The sequence below is a fragment of the Sebastes fasciatus genome, chromosome 9 (genome assembly GCF_043250625.1).
Source record: "Sebastes fasciatus isolate fSebFas1 chromosome 9, fSebFas1.pri, whole genome shotgun sequence".
In the NCBI taxonomy this organism is placed as follows: Eukaryota; Metazoa; Chordata; class Actinopteri; order Perciformes; family Sebastidae; genus Sebastes; species Sebastes fasciatus.
In genome coordinates this window covers 3503938-3526480 of record NC_133803.1, presented here as the reverse complement: position 1 = coordinate 3526480, position 22543 = coordinate 3503938, and the positions used below count along the sequence as shown (strand labels likewise).

The following is a 22543-nucleotide window of genomic DNA, read 5'->3' as shown; positions in this document are numbered from 1 at the left end:
GAAGCCAAATAGTCTCCTCATGTTGACCACTGTCCTCCTCACATATTCAGCTCCCTTTATCCAACTGAAAGGTTTTGCTTGTCATAGCTGCTCTTGGATGGAGATTAACCATCTGGAAAAAAAGGGAGAAAGTTTAATGACATTCCTGTTTCAAATTTACGCTTTGAATTCCATTGTCTATGAGAGCATCTGCTTAAGAGGTGCATGGAAGATGTACCTTGCTAGTTAATAACCGGCCTAGGGCTCTGGAGGCCCTCAGCTGAAGCATGCTGTTTTGTCCGACCACTTTTTCTATTTTTAATAGGTTCCTGTACATGAGTCGGCAGTGGAGTATCTTTTAAAGCGCCTCTTTAAAAACGGCCTCTGTCCCGAGGTGGCCTCCAAAACACATGCATTATTGAAGCATGCACCGGCCATGTCCTCCGCACTCCCTTCACTCAGTCCAGCTCAGCAAGCAGCAGCAGCAGCTGCAGCTGCACAGCTCCCATAAGAGCCGGGTGAGGAGGAAGCAAAACACTGCCGGAGCTCAGAGACCTGATGTTTGACTGTGGAGGTGGATGAAAAAGGAGCAGATACAGGTCAAAACATCAAATATCCTTCACAAGTTCACATTGTTACTGAAGTTCACATGTTCAGCTCAGGAATGTTGTGAAGCTCATCAGTGAGGTGACTCATTCTGGTAAAGATGATATATCACACTTACATTGCTCGTAATGAGTTTCACAAAACACTGGATATTAAAGAGGACCTATTATGTTTTTTCTCTTTCCTTTAGTGTGTTATATCGTTTTTTTGTGCATGTAAAAGATCTGCAAAGTTGCAAAGCCCAAAGTCTACGCCAAAGGGAGTTACTCTCACAGAAACACTGCTCCTGAACTGCCTGAAACGCCTCGCTCAAAGAACGAATATTGCCGAGAAGTGAAAGTCAATTGTTCATTCCATTGCAACGTCAGCGCCCAGCAGCAGAGCTACGCTCCCGCCATTTTGGACTGAAATCGACAACCGGACACCAGTAAAACGTTCGTCTACAAAGTGCCGTACAAAAGTAAAACTAAATGATTTCTATTCTATTGTCCCGTTCTACTGAAACGGCTTGTGTTGAACAATAAAATATAATAAATATAATAAGCGGTTTTATTAAAAAATGGGCGGCAAAGTAAAAAAAAAAAGAAACAGAGTTCCGTCTCTTTGCTTCTATACTCTTTGCCTCGCTTGAAGTCCCGCCTTTTCTTGCATAACCTGGTGATGTCACCAAGTAACACATTTGCCTATAGCAGCTAGTTTTGCACGCCCTCAAATAAAGCTAGTTAGAGCGGAGACCAAAGAGTTTGTTTAGGTTGCATTTTTTTAAGACTAAAGCATGTTCTAGTAGAAACCCAAAATACAAGTATGCACCTGAAAATGAGCATAATAGGTCCTCTTTAATTAATCTAGTTTTCAAAACACATATTTTTAGGGCTATATTGAATAATTTGATCATTTAGTTTCAGCAATATGATAAACAAATCTTTTTGCTTTTTGTCTCCCTCTCTCTGCTTCACACACACACACACACACACACACACACACACACACACACACACACACACACACACACACACACACACACACACACACACACACTATCAAAACCAAATGTGAGCAGTTGGAGAGAACTGAGAGAGGGCAAAGGGAGAGGTTGAGAGCCGTGTAAATGGTCAATTGGCTTAACTCAGTGGTGTCTGTTCTTGGTGCGACGATGTCAGTGGGCAATGTGCAAATGTGCACTCTTTTGATTTCCCTGATGTAATCCTCCCCAGCATACTGGTGGCCTATAAAGCCCCAGGGAGGAGAGATGAGTGAGACGGCACATAGTGTTTGTTCTGGGATTAAGATATCACTTCCTCGCGTTCATTCATTCAAATGTCACACGCTCGCATGCAGAGTATACGAGTGCAAACACTGTATGTGTGTGTATGAGCGCCCACACACAGACACGCACACGCACACACACACACACACACACACACAGGAACATGTTCTTCTGTCCATGTATTCACACAGTCTCTCTAAGTCAGTACTTGTAGAGTATGCAGCTGTCCCATTATGTTACACTGCCACCTAGTGATCTATAATAACCCACATTCACCTGAAAAACATGTTTTTAACCAGAGTGCAAACTTTATCCACACTGAAATGATCACTCACTTGTACATGACTTGGAATTCATCCATATTGCTGAAGAAGGATTGGAGGATCACTTTCACTCTGATGCATAATTTTTCTTTTGTTTAAAATTAGGACTGTCGAAGTTAACACGATAATAACACGTTAATGCAAATTCATTTTAATTTCTTTAATGTATTAACACAACTTGTGATTTTTAGGTTTTGTGTTTGTAAGTTTTAAAGCTAGAGTGAAGATACTGGAAACAGAAAACCAATGGAATCCATTGGTACCAACCATGTCATACTAGTTTGTCGCAAAGGAGACTAAATAATGCTCCAAATTACGCAAACATTTTAGTAAGGAAAAACTGTCATGGCCATTTTTTTAGGAGATCCTTGACCTCTGACCTAAAGATCTGTGAATGTAAATGGGTTCTATGGGTACCCACGAGTCTCCCCTTTGCAGACATGCCCACTTTATGATAATCACATGCAGTTTGGGGCAAGTCATAGTCAATCAAAGAACCCCTTTGAAAATGGCCATGCCAGTTTTTCCTCGTGAAAATTTAGCGCAAGTTTGGTGGGTCAGTTAACCTCCTTCGTGACAAGCTAGTATGACACGGTTGGTACCGATGGATTACAACAAAAATTGCAAGTTGTGTTAATGCATTAAATAAATTAGTGGCTTCAAAATGAATGTGCTTTAAAGTGTTATTATCGCGTTAACTTTGACAGCCCTCATAAATACAAAACCAAAATGTGGTCTGTAGTCTTGTATGTCATCAAATTATGATGTAACAGATCCTACACCATGTCTTGTTCATTGTGTAATGTCAAACATAATAAAAATCCACATGAATGAATTACTGTTCTAAATTTTCAGGGGACTCAAATTACTTTCATCGTCGCCTCAATATGAAAACACAGGTCAAGCAATGATCAAAAGAAATGTTTGACTTTAACCACAAGGGGTCATCAGGAGCTCAAGGTTGAACATGTGACTTAATTCATGAAATAATAAGGAATGGAAGTGAAACAAAAGTGAAGGACAAACACAACAAAAGAGTGACGGCATCTGACACGCTTTCACTCAGAATACATTACACGGGAAACTATTCACGTCTCCACTCTAGAGAACACACAGCCTGTCCTGTTGTTTCCACGAGCTGTTAATGGCATTCATGGCTTCCAGATCCATTCCAGTAGTTACATGTGTGTGTGTCAAGTCAAGTGTGCAATAAATTACAAATGGTGTATACAGAAGCTTTAAGGTCACTGACACATATCCCCCCCTCTATGCCTACCTCTCATCGTGTGGTGAAATTATACCCGTGGCATGTTTTCTGCATTTCTCACTACAAAATTGCTTTGGCTGAAACCCAGGAGCGTTTGAAGTGCAGTGGAGAAGCTAATCAAGCAGCAAGTGAACGGCAACAAAGCAAAAGAGACTTCAAGCAGCTGCCACTGCTGTGGGTGAGAAGAAAAACATAACAACAAAAGGAGTCCACAGCTTGGAAACCAATCTAGTGTAAATCATGAGGAAGAGGAGGACGGGAGGAGAGATGAGAACGGAGGGGAGGACGGAGAGAACTATTTTACATCATTTTTCATGTTGACTTAACTCAAGTATGAAAACGCAAATTAAACAAGAATGTGGATTTGAAAGACATTTATGACAATTGAACTGACACTGATCATAACACTGTATCTGCTATCCCATTCCATCACCTTGTCTTTTTCCATCTTTTGGTTACTACACAGCATAATCTGGCTGCTCTGGGAGGCAACACCGTACACATGAGATGAGTATTTGTGCGAGTGAGCTCTTTCAGCTTCACTTTAAAGCAGCAGTAGGCAGAAGGTTTTTCGCATCATTGGGCAAATATTCCACAATAGTAATAATAATAATTTCAGCATATTCAAATTCAAGTGTTCTGACTAGACTTCTGCTCCTCCTCATGGCTCTGTTTTCATGCTTTAGAAAAAAATCTAGCCCGTGACGGGAGACTTTGACCCCGTCACGGGTCAGTTCAGAGAGAGAGAGCGTTCCTATTGGCTGTTCATTCAACGGAGGCAGCTGTCAATCACTCACGAACTCCGATCAAACGGTCAAACTAGGATTAATATTCTATTACTGACTATTTCTCGCATAAAATGTTGTCAGAACATCTTGTAGTGTACTGTTTAGCTGTAAAATGAGAACTGACTGAGTGCCACATCTGATGAAACTAACTTAAAATACTTAGACAATTTTTTTTTTTTTTTACTAATAGAAAAAAACATTATTTTAAAAAACAGTGTGAGTTCTACTTTTCATAACCCATGAAGCTTGTTCTGGAGACAGTAAGTAAGTAATTCACTTATGGCTTCATATTTAAGCAGACCATGATGTAATAAGAATGCTTTATTCATTAAAGAACAATACTTTCTTTACATAGCAACTAAACTTGATGCATGCAATTATAGTATCACTAGGGGGGGCCTATAAGTGGAGATTGCACTATTCCGTTGCGGAAAAGTGCCTTTAAGCAGTCAGCCTGGTCTGTCAGAGGTTCAAGAGACTGGAATATAATTCAGACTACTAAACAATAATAGATCTTTCTGTAACCATTTAAAACAAATACATACACATGTCATAACACTAAACTCTCTTTTTGCTGCTTCTATCGATATGTCCTGCCTGTTTGTCGTTTTATGTATAAATGTCACTATACTGCTTCTACTGCTTTTAACAGCTTTTTCCTTTTCCAATCCTTAAACTGCATGCCCTGTTTAATGTTTCTGTTCTGATGTATTTTAGGAAGCCTTCTGTAACACCGTAGTTAGGGACTAAGATGAAAAATAGCATTTTGGCTAAATCTGGCATTTTTTACACCATGTGTATTTTTTAATTTGCACTGTCTCTTCACAAATAAACTACACTGGGGATGCACCGATACCGGATCGGTTATCGGGCCGATACTGAATCAAACAGCTGGATCGGGTATCGTTACAATGAAGCCAATCTATTCAATTCACTTCCATGTTTATATACTATATATACATATATTTGACCCGTTTGCTGCTACATTCAAATTGGTTGTTGAGGTTTTACAGTAACAGGTTCCTGTTAATTTAAAAATATATATGTTTTACCAACTTGCTGGTGTTTGCACTTATTACTTAGATATAAATAACAATTCAGTAAATCAGTATATCTATGTATTTATTGTTACATTTATTTTACAAAATGAGGTCAGTCAGGCCTGATCTTGCCATGCACATTAAAGAATAATTCCAGCCGTATTTGTATGTTCTGTGCAGTCAAAAAAGTAGGAAATGTGACAACAAGAAAAAAAAATGTAAAAAGATGATAAAAATGATATGGGTTACAAAAAGACACAACACACATTTGTCCGGTTTATACAAAACAAATGTTCCTGTCTATGTAAGCACTTATCTCATATTAACCTGACAAAGGTGTGTAGATGTAGTTTTTCCTAACCCTTATCATCTTTTATCATTTTTTTACTATTTTTTTGTTATTACACTTCCTACTTTTTTGGCAGTGCAGATTGTGATTTTCCAAGCTGTGCAACCTTTTGTGTTTTGTGTTCATTACTGTCATCAGGGTCTTGTTTCACGTCTTTTCGCACACTTGATGCAGTTACACTTTCTGAACAGCAGGTGGAAGCAGCGTTCAGATCGAACAGGGTTTTTATTTAGTCTTTCTGCTTAGAACTAGCAGCTTTCCCCCCTAAATTATGGAGAAAATCAAATGGTTACCCTTCATCACGTCTGCTCTGAGGTTTTGCTTCTCTTGAAACAAATCAACACAGCGCTAAGTGGAGTGAACACAGTGTGACAAGTGACAGTAGGAGTGGGGTTTCATGGGCATCTATGCCTCAGGTCATAAACTGTGTGTTTATTGGTGTCATGGAGCAGTTTGTGTTTATAAAAGCAGGCGCCTTCATTTATACTCACCTCATTTTACCTTTCTCCTCCTGTAAGGAATACATGCGGCCACACACGCCTCCACAAACTTGTGAATATTTTACTGAACAACACGGGCATGAAAAATTGATTATTTTTGATGCAGTTTGCCTCTGACCTATTGCTCACCTAACTGTGAGGGCTACGAAAGTTGTAATCCACAAATGACATGCTATCATAGCCTATAATGTACTTTGTGTGCAAAGGTTGTCTTCATTAGTTTTTTAAAAACAGAAGTCCTCTTTGTTTGTTTTTTTGCACAGTGCCAACATTAAAACATGTGCACACACACACACACACACACACACACACACACACACACACACACACACACACACACACTGTGTGCTGAGTCAACGGTCTGGCAGGTTGAACCCGTTAGTGTGTTTGGCTGGAAACAGATAAACCTGAACCGTACACACTCAAACAGACCGGCCTAGTGTGAACAATCAACACCAATAGTGGATGATTAGAGGGGAAGTTCCCTTGAACTGCTCCCGAGCTGGAACAGACAAACAGGATGTGAATAAGTGAATAAGTGGCGTTCATTTGTATTAATAATTAAATTAATTACTTAAAGCAATAAATAGTTCTGTAATGGTGTGTTATTTTCTCTCTGTTGTTATCATGTTAGTGTGGTCACCCTTTCCTGTGAAGTATTTAGGACAACATTTACAACAACAGTTAGATTTAGTTCACATGGGTGTAATGTGAAGAATGCAATTCCAACATACGAACAAAGACCAAAAATAAGATACAGACTATGTTACAACATAAAACTAAATGGGACAGGAAATATTTGCAAAATTGTGTTGTAATAAAGCTCACATATAGCGGGAATATAACAATTTTGCAAAAAATAAAATAAAATAAAATAAAATAAAATAAAATAAAATAAAATTAAATAAAATTAAATTAAATTAAATTAAATTAAATTAAATTAAATTAAATTAAATTAAATTAAATTAAATTAAATTAAATTAAATAAAAATATTTGCAATTGCTTCTGGCAGTAATTTATTTATAATTTGTCTTAGTAGACAATTGATAAATAGTGGGCAACTAAAGCGCCTACCTGATGAGCCTGTATTCATGTTAACAGAATGCAGAACTTGTCATCTCAGGATGACGAGCCTTTTCTCAGGAACTGAACGAGGAAGTAAACAAACATCAGTAACTGATGAGCGACAGAGGAATGTGTTGTGCTGCTGAACTGAATCAGTCAAAAAAATAGGAGCCGACTATAAAGAAAAACTGTATGAATAGTTTTATTAACAACTATTAAGTGTTCAGTTAACAGTTCAAATGCAGCACTATGTGCTTATATATGACACATCAGGAACCCTTTATCCCTTATTATGTTCTACTGTGCATTAAAGCAAAAACATATAAACTATAAACATTAACCTAAACTTAGTAATATGACGTTTTAATAATCATATCTAGGGATGCACTGACTTATCGGTCTAACATCAGTATCAGACAATATTCTTATCGGCTAATAAGATGATATTCAGATTAAAATCTTTTTTTTTTAAATGCTAAAATTAGTCGCCAAATACACTTGGGCTATTTTTGTTGGGCTGTGTACTGAAACATTCTTCTCATTAGTAGGTAGTTGTATATTAGCTGAAAAAGCTTTTGAAGCAGTTATTTAAAAAAAAAAAAAGATTCTTTTACATATGAAAGAAGGTTGAATATTAAAGGTTATTAACTGTTATTTGAAACATCTGTTTTGGCAAAACAATTTCACAATCGGTGCATCCCTAATCATATCCATTATGATAATAATTACTATTTCAAATCACGCTCTATTAGTGGAGGTAGAGCGCCCCCATCACCCAGAGGAGCTCTCATCCCAGGAAACGTATATGTGTATATAATACACATGTACTGTATATAACAATATATATGAAATATGTAGTCATAATAACAACAATAGAATTTAAGCTCTTAAAATGTTTTATAAATTGTTTTATAAATTGTCTTAAATGACCTAATATTTAGGGTTTATGCTCTTAACATCATGCTTTGCCCACAAGATGTTGATTATGGTTATGTTTGATGCATTTCAGGATTTAAAAACTGTGTTTTCATGCTGCTTGTCAAACTTTAATACATGAAACTGAAAGAAAAAAAACATCCAATAAATAAACAAAAAAGTGTCAAAAGCTTGATAAACTGTGCGTCCTCGTTTTTATGTTATTGTAATATCAGATGACTACTACTAACAATAATGAAAAGGGGGACTAAACTGATGGATGGACTAGTTTTTACAACAATTTATCTGAGTGACACTCTGCACTGCTAGTTGATATAACATCAAGTCAAAAGCTAGATAGGCCGATGGATGTAAAATACGGCGTGCTATGAAAATCTTGTGCATGATTTAACATGCCCTTTGGTGTTCGGAGTGAACACCCAGTGAAAGCATAAAGAATGGTGTAGTTAATCTTTACGCTGGACAGATTTAATGGAACGGTGTCGAGTGACAATAGCTGGAAAAGCCATCTGAGTGAACCTAATGCGATCAGAATAGCCCGTGTCTGTCTCCCATCTAGGAATTTACAGTAAGGGGAAAAAGCCCAGGTGAGCCTTTCTTAACCCCAAGTACACACACGCACACACACACGCACACGCACACGCACACGCACACGCACACACACACACACACACACACACACACACACACACAGTCATGACTTTTGAGGACATTACATTGACTTACATTCATTTCCTGGAGACTTAGCCTACCCTAACTGTAACTGCTACTTGCCTAATCCTAACCCATACCCTAATGTTAACCGTAACCTAACTTTACACTAACCCTAAACCAAGTCCTCACCTTAAATATAATGGGACGTGCATTTTGTCCCCATTTGGAAGTCGAGTCCCCACAGTGTGAAGGTATAAACAGGTTTATGTCCCCATAACATGGGTAATACACGCACACACACACACACACACACACACACACACACACACACTAATACAACCATTCTTCTTTACCTTTCACACCAACACGTGCTCAAACAAAGACACACTGAAAAATCTACATAGTAAACACACTTTACTTTACGTCCCTCTTGTTAGCATTTATAAGCAGTATATAATAGATCAATAAATGGTATAATAATATGATATAATATAATGAGTGGAGACTTAATAATGAATGGCAATAGCAGAACACAAATTTAATTATATAAAATAATATGTCTTCATAGGATAATAATTGCTGGCAAATACCGTACATTAATAAACACTTAAAATGTCCTTATGGCTGTGTACAGCTACATTTATAACCATTTATTAACGTTTGAATGCTGCTTATAAATGGTACACAGGAGACTTGAAGTAACTGTTTAAAATAAAGAAGTTAAATATTTGACTCTCTCTCTCGTGTCTCGGGTCTCAGCAGTGGGCTGCGGCGATGAAAGTCAGGCCTCGGTCTGCCAGGTGACCTTTCACTCGAGCAAAGGGCGCCCGCAGTGTGCTTATGTATTTGTGAGAGTGTGTGTTTTGTAACAGTACGCGTCCAGCACACAGGGAGTGCATTAATGCTCGTACTCCCCTGGCCATATCTCCCTCTCTCTCTCTTTTTTGACCGTAACTCTACACCGCGCACCCCCCCGACCCTCTCCTCCTCCCCACTCCCCAAACCCCCTACTGTTTTATCCTGTTTTATGGGACACACCTGATCCACTCAAAATGCATAATGGCTGAGGAGAGGCTGAAATCAATGTGCTCATCCATAAACACACCACAGTTTGACCTCAGACTGTTGTAAAATTAAACAGAAACCACAAAAAGAAAGCTTTTCTGAAAGAGAAATGTCTTGGAAAAATTGCAAGTAAGTATTTCCAGTGGTACCATTTTGTCAATAATTGCTTTTTATCGATTTATTATCGATTATTGGGATTAGTCATAGGCTAATCAGGGCAATGTATATTTCTGGACTATACAAATTTCAGGTATTTTTGATAATCAAATAATTTAAAGCATTTTATTTGTCTCAGTTGAGCATAATTAAAACTGCTTTATTTCCAAAATTAATTGCTTTTGTACACAAACATTAACAGAAAACATATCAATATCTCTAATTTTGTCATATTGGTTGTACTGTAAAAAAGGACCTGTCAATGGTTTGGAGTAATAATAGGTTCCCAACCTGTGTTTTAAATGTTCAACTCTTCGGATTGCCTTTAATGTTGATGTTTTACTCCCAGGTCAGCTCACGTCTCGGCTTTCCTCACTTTCTGAGTGAGGACTTGTGTTATACAAACCACCATCATACTACTGAACACATTTCATTTTATTCTTCAGTCTGTCTGTCTGGCTGGGTGTTCTGGGTGCATGTGCATGCTTTTATCTATTCATCTATGCCTGGAAGCACTGACCCTGTCAGCATTAGTGTATTAGGAACAGACCGTCTGTGTCCATTTTTATTTGAATCCATGTTCTATCTATAGGTGCAGCCCAAAACTCCCTCAGCTCAACAGGCACTCTCCACCATATACTATGGGTTTATTTCATATTTAACTTGATTTTCATAAGCTATGTAATCCACATTTTTATAAGATGTTATAGTTTTTATAGGAACTTCTGTGTCATGGAAACAATTAAATATATAACAATTATATACCGTACTTGAATTATGCTTGATACTAAAATATCACAACTTATTTGGGTAAAATGATCAAAGGTAGAAGGTGTGTATTTTGTTACCTTTTACAGCAACATGTTTACTGTCCAGCAGCTCTTTCACTACTCAGTTATGTTTTTTTAATTACCAAAGACGAATTTAAAACATGTTATTCACATTCCATATGAATGTTTCATCTGTTGTTGATGAGTTAATAAAGTAATTAAGAAAGGCAGGCTCAGTAATTGGCTGCAAACCAGATTACTTTTGAAGTTGTAGTGGAGAGGAGGACACTGAGCAAACTGTTATCCATCATGGATAATCCTGACCACCCTCTCCACCACCTACTGGACACACAGCGGAGCTCTTTCTCCAACACACTGATTCAGCTTTGCATGTCACAAGGACCGATACAGGAAATCTGTCCTGCCTAAAGCAATAACTCTCTACAACGCATCGCCTCTGTCTAACAGAGAACTCTCAGCTTTACGGTTTATTTAACATTCTGTTTTGCCCATCTACATTTGCACATTCACTACCTCAATTATTCTTTTATGCACTAAACAAAACATTATGACTTGCACACTTTGCTAATGTATATTGTAGGTTATTCTAGGTTTATATTTTATATTTTTTATGTTAGTTGTAGTAGTCGGGTATATTTCTAGTGTATTGTAATATTCTTTATGTTGTGTATTCTATGGATATATTTCTCTGGAGTTGATATGTACATTTTGTTTACTGTTCTGGTGCATTGTCTTGATAACCTGCTGCTGTAACAATATAATTTCCCAATTTGGGATCAATACAGTACATCTATCTATCTATCTATCTAGCCGTCTAGCTTTAAATAAATGTGAAAATAAATGTAAATTTATGACAATTAACCGGGACAGTGCCTGGAATCAGAGCTCTGTCACTTCATTGCTGCACATCTTGTGTGTAAAATGATTAGGGATCATCTTAAGACCAGTCAGCGAACCGTCCGTGACCCAGAGAACTGGGAGTTCTGTTCTGCTGAAGTATCCTTGAGCAAAACAGTGAATCCCCTTCCAGCTCTGAGGCTGCTGCTGTAAAAGTTTGACCTCTGACCTCCCTGAAGGGGGTCTAAGTGAAAGGAGAATTTCCCCACTGGGACCAATAATGTCTCACATTAGTACTATCATCACTGTATCTGACATGTCTGCAGAGTGCGTTAACATCACTTAACAATAAGTTAAATGAGCATCTGATGCATGTTGTTATATCCTGCTGTCGGAGGAAAACCTTGTATCTCCAATGTTGGTGATTTTTGTGCATTGAATAAGCTGAAGGATGCACATGTTGATCCTTTTCAAACTCAGAACACCTCTTCAAATACTTTTGGGTAATGCAATAAAATGCATTAGCATAAAATAATTTCCCCTTACTTTCCAAAAAAACCAAAAAAACATTTTAAGGGGTTTTAGTTTAAATTCTAATTAGTAACTTACTGGCTATTGTAATTAATTATGATGATTCAGTGTTTTCACAATAATGGCTTTATCAGTCTTCCATGTTAGTTTGACAATAAATGGTGTCTGAAAGTGAGGCAGAGCATCATTATCATGTGCTTATCGATGAGACTATGAATTTTAAAACAAGTCATCCTTTTGGAGTGCTGTCCGCTCTCCTCTTACTGTTCAAATGAAGGGAAACCTGATCTAAAATTAACAGGTTACTAAAAAATATGATATATATATATATATATATATATATATATATATAGTATTAGATCTGCTAAGGATTTCAAAGTAAACGCCCCCTTAAAAAGTCGAGAAAATGTATACTCTAAATGATTGTATTTGAATGCACGTTTTTGTTAATTGCGTGAACACAATAATCAATTATCAATTAATAATGAATACAACATGGCAATATAAAATAAGTCTTCATGTGGCTGTACTGTTTTGCCTTTTTTAATCTTCTTTAATGACTTCATTGCCTTATTATGTAATGAGTAAACGACGCTTAAATCCAGACAAGAGACCTCCAAAAAATTGCGGCAAAATGACAAAAAAAAGAAAACTGTTATGACTAAAAAGTCCGTAATTTTAAATTATTTTAGCGTAATTAAATAAGCCGAGAAGCTCTGAAATTAAATTGCATCTGCCTGACCTAATGCAAAAATGAAATGTAATGATCAATCTTTCGCATTAGATTCAATTATTAACCGTTCGCTGCTATTTTATGCGATTGAAAAAAAAAAGGGAAATATGAAGAAATGATTGTCATTTAGTTCTAAGCTGCAAATAAATTAGCTTAGTGAACCAAACTGCATATGAAATAATGATAAATGTTACAATCTGCAGCAGCACGCGGATACATGTCTGTTTAAATCGCATTATTTGTTTTTAATGGGCTACATGAACTAAATAGCAATCAAAACTTTGTTATTCACTAAACTAGCATGCTTGAAATGCATTTTGTGCGGTGATGTAATCATGATGACAATAACAACTCACTAATTTGTTCAGTACTGGAACAAAAAAAGAACAGATCTCGGGTCAGAACAACTCTTCCAAAGCTTATAAAAGTGGATGGATGTGATGTTTACGAGGCCAGAGCTCAACATTCTCTGCTGACTGTTTAATGCTTTGGTTTCCTCATGCCAAGTGGCATTAACTTCTTTTCTACACTATTGTTTGCCTAAAGTTGTTGAACACTTGACGTTTAATCTCTGCAACATCCTCAGCCCGCGGTGACTGACTGATCAGAAAGCCTGCAGACGAACCTGTGCGAGACAAACCCGGACTAGTTCACACCTGCCTGCTCTTTAGCCCGGTTCCTCTGCAGCTCCTGCTGCTTTTTTTTTGCAGAATCACGTCAGAGTTTATAACCAGTGCGCCTTGTTAGTACTTTTCTGCAATGCTGGTGGATTTTCCTAACATCTTCTGCCCAAAAAGCGTTTTTACCAGCCTCCCCTCCGCCCTCCGCGGGTGCACATGGCGCGCTCACAATGCCAGTTGGAGTTCACGTTTGGAGCCTTATGGGAAACAGGAGAGAGGGAAGTGAAAATCACTAACTCTTTGTGGGGTTACAGGGTTGGTTTGGTGAGAGACCAACTATTCCGTGTTATGTCTCCTCGTAGGCTTGTTTTGAGAAGACCCACATGCACTCAAGTCCTCGTTAATTAGAAAGTGAGCTGCACGTGTAATTGACCTTCACGCGCCAGAAGCTGCATGCGCCCAACAAGGTGCGACTGATCCTTCGCCTTTACAGACAGAAGGGAGATGATTCACACACTTTTTCATGTTTACAATCACATTAGAGCCCATTTATTACTGGACCACAATTCTGCCGCTTAATAATTCTCAAAATAGTTCTCCACCCATGAGCATGTCAACCTGGCAACCAATCAACATCTGGTAAACATATAATCTTTGAAGTCCTCATCATAGTTTATAATCATGCATAATTGCAATTTACCCAAAACAATCCGATAACACCACACATCAACTACGAGATGAATAAGATACAAATATGGCACCAAAATATTCCATTATACTCTTATTATTATTATTGTGATAATAAGACATAGAAAAATAGCATGAAATGCACCCGAGCGCTCCGGTAGCACCTGAAGCTTATAAAAAGGGAAAGTATTGAAGCTAATGAAAGTATGAAAGGACTAAAAGCTGTTGTTTTAGGGCTTATTCTCGGGCATGCAGCAGACTTGCTGAAGGTGTTGCGCGGCTGAAGCTGTTCAAACAAAGTGTCTTCTTTCAACGCCCGTTTCCACTTCTGTGTTTTCTTTCTTTTTTTTTTTTTGCTCCTCCAAACACTACGGTACTTTTGTTCTCCTCGACCGAGCGCGGACAGATAAGGTGTCATCACTCCAACATCAAGGTTCCCGCGTTGGAAAAGCTCGTCTCCAGTTCTCCCGGCTTCGCCCCGTCATGGCCTCATGCCACCGGCTCTTCTTCTACTCGTGTTTTTTTAACACAAAGCACTGCATTAAGCCTCTCTCTCGTTCTGTCCTTTTAACATCTGTGATGAGGATTTAGGTGAACTTTGACCTTAAATCGGGGGATCATCACTTTAACAAACGGCCATTACATTAAACTAAATAAACGCAATAATTCAACTATTTCAAATCATCTAATTAAATACACCAATTTAATAATATTAAATTACAATATCCTAAATCTAAAAGATCTTACTGCATTATTTTCCTCTTTTCACATATTTCCAGAAAATATTTTTTAGACCCCAGTTCTTGCATTTCCATTTGAACTCCAAAAGCCAGCCTGGAAACTGGACTTGTAGTGAATGAGGAGAAACGACTTCCCTTCGCAGCATTTCTGATTAGATGGTAGATAATCCCGGGATATGGACCCGTGCACGCCGGCAGACTGGCCACACATAAAGGGACAATATCCTCTTTCTTAGAGCAGCCATATGTGTCAAAGGCTAAGAGCTCTTGATTTTTGGGGTAATGCTATCTGATTATACATTTCACTAACGTTATTATAGAAGGAGCTGCTGGTTCAGCGCACATTCAGACGACCAGAGGAAATAGTGAAGCATGGATGAGATCCAGCTCCACCGCAGGCCGTTTAAAGTTATATCTATAATTAATGAGTATTTCTGCAAAGTCAGATTCGTGAAAATACAATTAAACATAAAAATTAAAAGTGCAAAGAAATAATTGAAAAATGCACACACACACTCTCTCCAGTAAAGAGCCCCTGTGACTGCATAAAGACTGATATTTGTCACCCAGGAGGAGACAAACTATAGAAACAGACTGTTTTTTTTCTGCAAAAAATGTCAAGAAACATTCAAAAGAAATTCTCGATTTTCAATCCATGTATTTCTTTTTTCTTTTATTGTAAAGGGTATATGAAACTATAGGTGAATTGTTTCATCATTTATCGCAAAGTTTACATGCAGTCTCTTTCCAAATGATAATAATAATATCAAGAGATTAAGATATTTCATCTTATCACGGCTCTCATAAGACACTTGAGAATATCATACCCAATCATCCCCCCCCCCCCCCCCCCCCCACCTTCGACAAAAAAAAAGAAAACTGCTTCTGGTTCTCTTGGAGAACCATGTGTATGTAAACAGAAAGGCGCTGGGGTCTTCAACACGGTGCCTATACAGTCTGCTGATATATCTACACCCCTCAAATAACAACGGTAATAGTAACAAGAATTAAGACATTTTATTGGTATTGTTTTCAACAATATAGCATGTTACGTTATTACATTCCGGTAAAATACTTTTTTTCATTTTTTTTTTTTCATTTTTTTTTTTTTTACCTAAAACGACCTATACCTCACCTTTTGTCTGCACCAGCACTGCAAAAATGATCCGTTTTAACAAGTCACAATCTATATTAATCTTTCGAAATTACATTTCCCTTAAGGGAAATAAAGAGAAAAAATATGCCAATGAATGGTATCTGTTTTAATTAAATTTCTTAAGTGCTCTGCTTTGACTCTTGTTTCTCGAGTCAAGCAGGATTAATTTGGGGATAAGTGCGCTGCGCACTGGCACATTTCTTCCCACTTGTTTAAACCGACTTTGACGGTTGAATATGAGACGAAATGATTTGTTACGGTGTCTGTGTTTCTGCAGTGTTCCAGTCGGTCGGCCTCGCACCTTGCCGCAAGTGCTTGAAGCTCGCGCCACCTCGTTACTTTTCCAAAAAAAAAAAAAGAGCCGGTGCTCTCTGTCCCCCTTCTTTTTAAGAGCCAAGGTCCACTAGATTCGAAGACATAGGGTTCAGTATGGAGTCGTGGTGCATTGAGTGGTGATGGTGCACCGAGTCTATGCCGCCCGGTACCGGGATGGCGCTGGGTCCCGGTGGGGGCGCGAGGCCGTGCAGGGACTGTAAACCGACGTTCGAGCCGAGCAGCAGGGCCGGGCTCGAGGACGTGTGATCCGGGGTCCCCGAAGGGGTTTTATCGTCGTCCGAGCTCCCCAATAGAGATTTATTTCCATTCATGGAAGAAGTCAATGGGTTGTGACTATTGCTGTTGGAGTTCTCGTTGTTTTCTCTGCCAACAAAAAATACAAAAATCACATGTCAGGGTGGTGCACGCACACAAAAACTCTTAAAACATATCAGGAAAAAATATGTGCAAAATGATCAAGTTGTTACACATTTTTAAAACTAGCTACAGTGATAAAAATAAATAAATATAGATAATTTAATATATAAATCAATAAAAATAGACTAAATGTGCGAATGAAATATTTGTAAATTCATATTTTTGTAACATTGTAAAAACAAAAACATCATTCTTAAAAAAAAAAATAAGCAAAATATGTTTGTCCATGCTACTGTGTGTAGCCTCCTGGGATCTTAATTAGACCAATCCATATTTACAATAGCCATCATAAGTATCATTAATATATACAAATGATCAAATTCTTAGTCGAATTATTTATTAATGCGTCAATGCGCACGTGTGCCAGGTTGCAGACAATAAGTAAGTCATTGAAATAATTAGAGGCCACGGCTCACTTCACTACAGCAGTGCACAGATAATAAATCTATTGAACCTGCGTTTAGTAGCCTATCTGTGTTTAGGGCAAATGAATTCACCCAGAGTGACCTGAGGGTAAACACGAGTGGGCCAGTTCTCGGCCTGTGCTAAGTGTGAATAAATGACAGCTCTAATTATTGCTAAACGTGTGCCTGTCTCGTATGGAGCGGTCCATGTGTGTGTGTGTGTGTGTGTGTGCAGTGGTGAGTAAGGCTTCTCTCAGTGGGAAGACGTGATTTACGTGGAGCTTTCAGCCTGAATTAGTGGCCAGAGGCTGAAAGAAGACACCAACCCGGAGAACACCTGACTGAAACACGTCTCCCAGGCCTCTCCGCACGGCTGCCTGTGTCATTTCCAAACTTTGAAATGTACAAACGACTCCCAATGAAATGTCAACCGGGCTAATACGAAGGCTCCACATCAGTTACACCGAAAAACAACTTTTAAACGTGTTCTGAGATGTTCTCTTATATGTGTTCACTCCGGTATCTGGAGGGTACTTCAAACTTTTTTTTCTCTAATGTTAATGTCAAATCAAATGTTATAATAATTGTGATTAAAACATAAAAGTGGTGACTTTTATAACCTTGTAATTTACCCGACAACAAGCCTTTCATTTTCTGCCTTTTCAACTTTTACGCGCGGCCTGCACAACTCTCACACACAACAGTGATTTTACTGAACCCAAAAGTATGAACAAAAGTGCCTGCTTCTGATATAACTTTACACTAACAGGCGCAGATGCGTGGAGAGAACTGGATCGTTTTGATAAGAACTGAAAAATATATTAATATTTGGTCAATGCAATAAATTGCCAGATGTAGGTCAGCCCACTTATTTTTAAGAGCTGCATATAGACCTACCGAAGAAACACTGGTGCCTGTTTTAAATATGATTTCTGTCTATTTTGGCCTGATGTTATAATCATAAAAATACTACAATATTCCCCGTTTTCTGCTAAATATTTGAAGTTGACTCGTACCTCTCCTTGGCCTCAGCTGCTCGGTCCCGCTGCCGTCGGTTTTTGAACCAGTTGCTGACCTGCGTGGTGGTGAGTCCCGTGCCCTCGGCCAGCTCTCGTTTCTCCCGCGGGGATGGATACGGGTTGTGGGTGTACCACTCCCGGAGGACGCTCCTGCTCTTCTCCTTGAAGCAGTAGCTGGTCTCCTCTCCGTCCCAGATGGATCGAGGCAGCGGGAACTTTCTCCGGACCCGGTACTTCCCCACGGCGCCCAGCGGCCGGCCTCGCAGCTTCTCCGCCTCGATGTAGTGCGCTTTGAGCCACAGCTGCTGCAGCTTCGGGTGGTTGTGCGGAGAGAACTGGTGGCTCTCCAGGATCTTGTAGAGTTCGCGGAAGTTGCCCCGGTGGAAAGCGACCACGGCTTTCGCTTTGAGGACGCTCTCGTTCTTGTGGAGGTGTTCGCAGGCCGGGAGGGACCAGAGGAAGCGACCGAGCCGCTCGATGTTACCTCCTTGCTGGAGGACTTCGCAAACACACGCAACTTGTTCCTGCGTAAAACCAAACGTCGGAAGCATGGACATGGCGACAACGTAAATCAATAGAGATTATATTGTGCCTTACTTCCACGTCCCCTCCTCTCAGTCTCACATTAAATCAAAACGCATTAAGTCCATAAGCGACAAAAGGTCCCAAAAGAGCAGTGTAAAAGTTAAAACAGCCCAAGGTGAGGTAATATCCAGCCGCGGATGGTGGAATCAACTCAAGTCCATTCAGCCGTGCAAAACCCCAGGCGACAAATCCTCCTGTAGCTGCTGAGAAAGAGAGAAAGTTGCTGCTCCTTCAGCCGTCCTCCTCCACCTTTTCTCAGCCGTTTCTACATCACCTACTCCCGCAGACCGGCTCGCTGGCTCCTTTTAATAATATTATTCTAAGCTGGCAAGACAAGCGATTATATGAACTCTGATTGGTCGGTTATCTGACCCGGGGATGGTGAGGATAAGACAATAGCCTTAGTCAAATTATTTGCCATGGTTACGCTGTCACTCACAGTAACCTGATCTGCTTTGAGGTGGCTCCCTGGCAGAGTCCACCCGATTGTTCCCTTCACGACCAGCCCGCCTACCAATAGAAACAGCGCTCCGACTTTTCTTCTAAAACACTTTTTTTTTTCTTTCCCTTCACTTTGACAGACACCTCGGGCAGCCAAAGAGCTTGGAGCTCGGAGGGGGTGGAGGTAGGGTGGAGGTAGGGGGGTTAGTGGTGCTGGTCCCGCAGCTGGAGGAAGGATGGCGCCAGAGCGCACCGAGCCGGCTGCACTAGGTCTTCATGTCTTCATGCCTTCATGCCTCCAGCGGCTCTCACAAATCAATCAAGATCTGCACCAACACCTGGAACTTTAAAGTCAGTCGCTTCATCATTTCATACAAGTGAAATGTCTGTCAGCTGTCGCGACAAGTAATGAAGCGTTTAATGAAAAGCTCGCAAAATACCTGACATGCTTAAGGCAAGCCAAAATAAAAAAAAATATAAAAAAAATATATATAGATTAAAATAAATTAGACTAATTCTACCAGAATTATGTTTCTTATGTTTTCTCACCTCCAATCAATTTAGATCAATTTGATCTAAGTTCACTTGAAGTTGTAAAATTGTTACAGTCATTTGGAAATATAAAAAAATATAAATTTTGGTCTACAGGTGATCAGATACATTATTGAAAATATGCATGCCACTAAATGTAACCATAAAACAGCGTCATAAGAGAGATATGTTACAAATAATAGGTTAATAAAACAAGAAAAATATAAGACTTTAAAAAATAAGCACAAAAAGTCAAGTTTAGAAAGCAATTTATTAAAAATATTTGAGAACTTTGCACGTCTAAAGACTGTGCTACAATATTTCCGAAGGAGCTTTGTAAGTGTGTCTATAGCTGGTTTATATTAACTTTATAAATAATTCAAGGATTTTTTTTAATCTAATCTGGTATGAAGATGACATTCCTATATCTGTGATCCCCAAAGGAATATTATATTTCTGTATTTCATTAGAACATTGCGGTGATAATGTTTATCATTAGTATCTAAATGAGGGGTGAGCCAGTGACGGCACGCGGCAGCGCACAGAATGGCAAACAATGTGAAGGTGTGCAGCCGTGACATGAGGGTTCGTGCGTGCAGGAGAGTTTGTTGGACGGAGAGCAGAGAGGGAGAGAGTCTGTCGGGCAGCAGCGGAGGACAAAAACGACTTGAACCAGCAGCAGCACCAGCAGCACCAGCAGCACCAGCAGCACCACCACCACCACCAGCAACCAGCAGCAGCAGCAGCACCGGTGAGCCCAAACTTTTCCGTTTGTATTTGAGTCATCTGGCTGACACGGTTTAGTGCAACAGTGGAGGAAGATGGAAGTCAGAGATCATCAAAATCACAAGCAGGATTAGACGATAAGATTGGAAGAGTAATCATTTCAATATGATGATTAAGATAAGATGATGCAGAGAGACACAAAGGCAGCAGTGAGAGAATGGAGTTTAGAGGTAACAGGAGGATTTATGAGTCACAGGAGGAAATGATACTTGTTGATGAAAAACGATGAGCTTCGGCCGATGAGAGACCTCTGCTCTGCAGCTTAAGAGAAAGCGGCAGCAGAAAAACACTGTCATCTGGTTTGCTGGTGTTGTCAGGTATATATATGGTGACGTGCGTCACGCGGACGGGCATGTGTGTTATTGACTGTTGGGTCAAAAGGATTGACCAGTTGGTGGATTTCTATTGCCTCACCACCATGGGACCTCTTCATTAGAGATACGATTGTTAGTTACACCAACACTCAGTACAGTAGGCTATCACATCACCTCCCCCCCCCCACACACACACACACCACAGACCTGTTTCAGCTAGAACAGACTTCACTTAAGACAGAAAATTAGCTGCTGACGCATGTTAGATGAAAGGCAGGTATGTGGAAAAATTATAAATAAAATATATAATAAAATAATAATTTCAAAAAGTTTAAAATGAATATTTTTACATTTTTGATAATATTAATATGTATATTAATATGTTTTCATTATTATTATTATTATTGGTTAGTATTTAATAGGCGTAATTTGATATATGTGAAGAAATCAATTTTATATTTTCAAAATAAATAAATAAAATTGCATTAAATAAATAAATAAATAAATAACTATCAGCAGCACTTCTAAAGTCCTGGCAAAGAGATCCATAAAATCTCAGGGGTATAAAAAATTAAATCTATAATCATTGGATCACAGGTTCACTGTTCACCTTTGTTTCCGATCAGGAACCAATTTGTCCATGTATACCCTCTGTATGGGCCTATTATTGCGATGAAGTCGAGGAATTATTGGTGTAATTCTGCAGTTCGTTTATCAGCAGAGATGAGGAGTCCTGTAAGAGGAGCCTGATCCCAGTTTCCGTGTTGTGTCCCCCCCCCTTTTGTTTAATAAATTGACTTTGGTTTGGCCTGAAGCGCAGTTCGGAGAGTATTAGGGCATTAAGCTGACTGATGGTCGGCTAATCGTCAGGGGGACCGGGGTACCGCCTGAATGGATAGAGAGGAAAACAAGTAAGGATTTATAGGCTACATACAGTACACTGCCCTAACAAGAAAATCACATAATGAATGAGTTCTATTTCCTCATAAAATAAAAAAAGAAGAAGAATTTCACAAAGTCATGAATGAAATTGCAAATTTACAATTAAATCACGTTCTGAATGTCTTTTAATTTGGTGACTTCAGTGATTGAGACACATCATGAAAATAAGAGAACGAGACGGATAAATGCAACACATTTTGACGAACATTTTAAACCGATTTCAGATCAAACTTATCTCCATCCATCTAACACACACACACACACACACACACACACATACACACACACACACACACACACACACACACACACACACACACACCTAAATGCCTCGTAAGTGAGCCCAAACACACACATGGGGCTCTCCCACTGGTGAAAGAGCTGCACAGTGGTCACACTATTTCCCCCTGAGGTTTCATATAAAAGGCCGTTCAGATATTCGTTGTAAAGTGTAATAATTTATCTGAATGACCTCACAGACTGAAAATACTCTTTACCAGGCTGGTTATGGAGATATAAATAAAAAAGATGTATTTAATTTATTTCCTTTTATTTTTCCCCTCAGCTTTATAACTTCTGAGTGTGTCGCCTCCCTGTAGACCGGTGCCATGTGTCATGAAGGCCTATGAGCCTAGTTCATCCCTAACAGACTCTGTCCTTAGTCATTTGGATTATTC

General features: G+C 39.0%; 1 protein-coding gene across 1 annotated transcript; it reads right to left on the bottom strand.

Annotated features, from left to right (window-relative positions):
* Positions 1-15933: 15933 nt before the first annotated feature.
* Positions 15934-19368, bottom strand: six2a (SIX homeobox 2a). Its single transcript, XM_074645336.1, has 2 exons — positions 18265-19368; positions 15934-16790 (listed from the first exon to the last, which is right to left on the bottom strand). Exons 1-2 carry the CDS (start codon positions 18822-18824, stop codon positions 16478-16480), a joined length of 873 nt encoding a protein of 290 aa, XP_074501437.1. The 5' UTR covers positions 18825-19368; the 3' UTR covers positions 15934-16477.
* Between the last annotated feature and the right edge of the window lie 3175 nt (positions 19369-22543).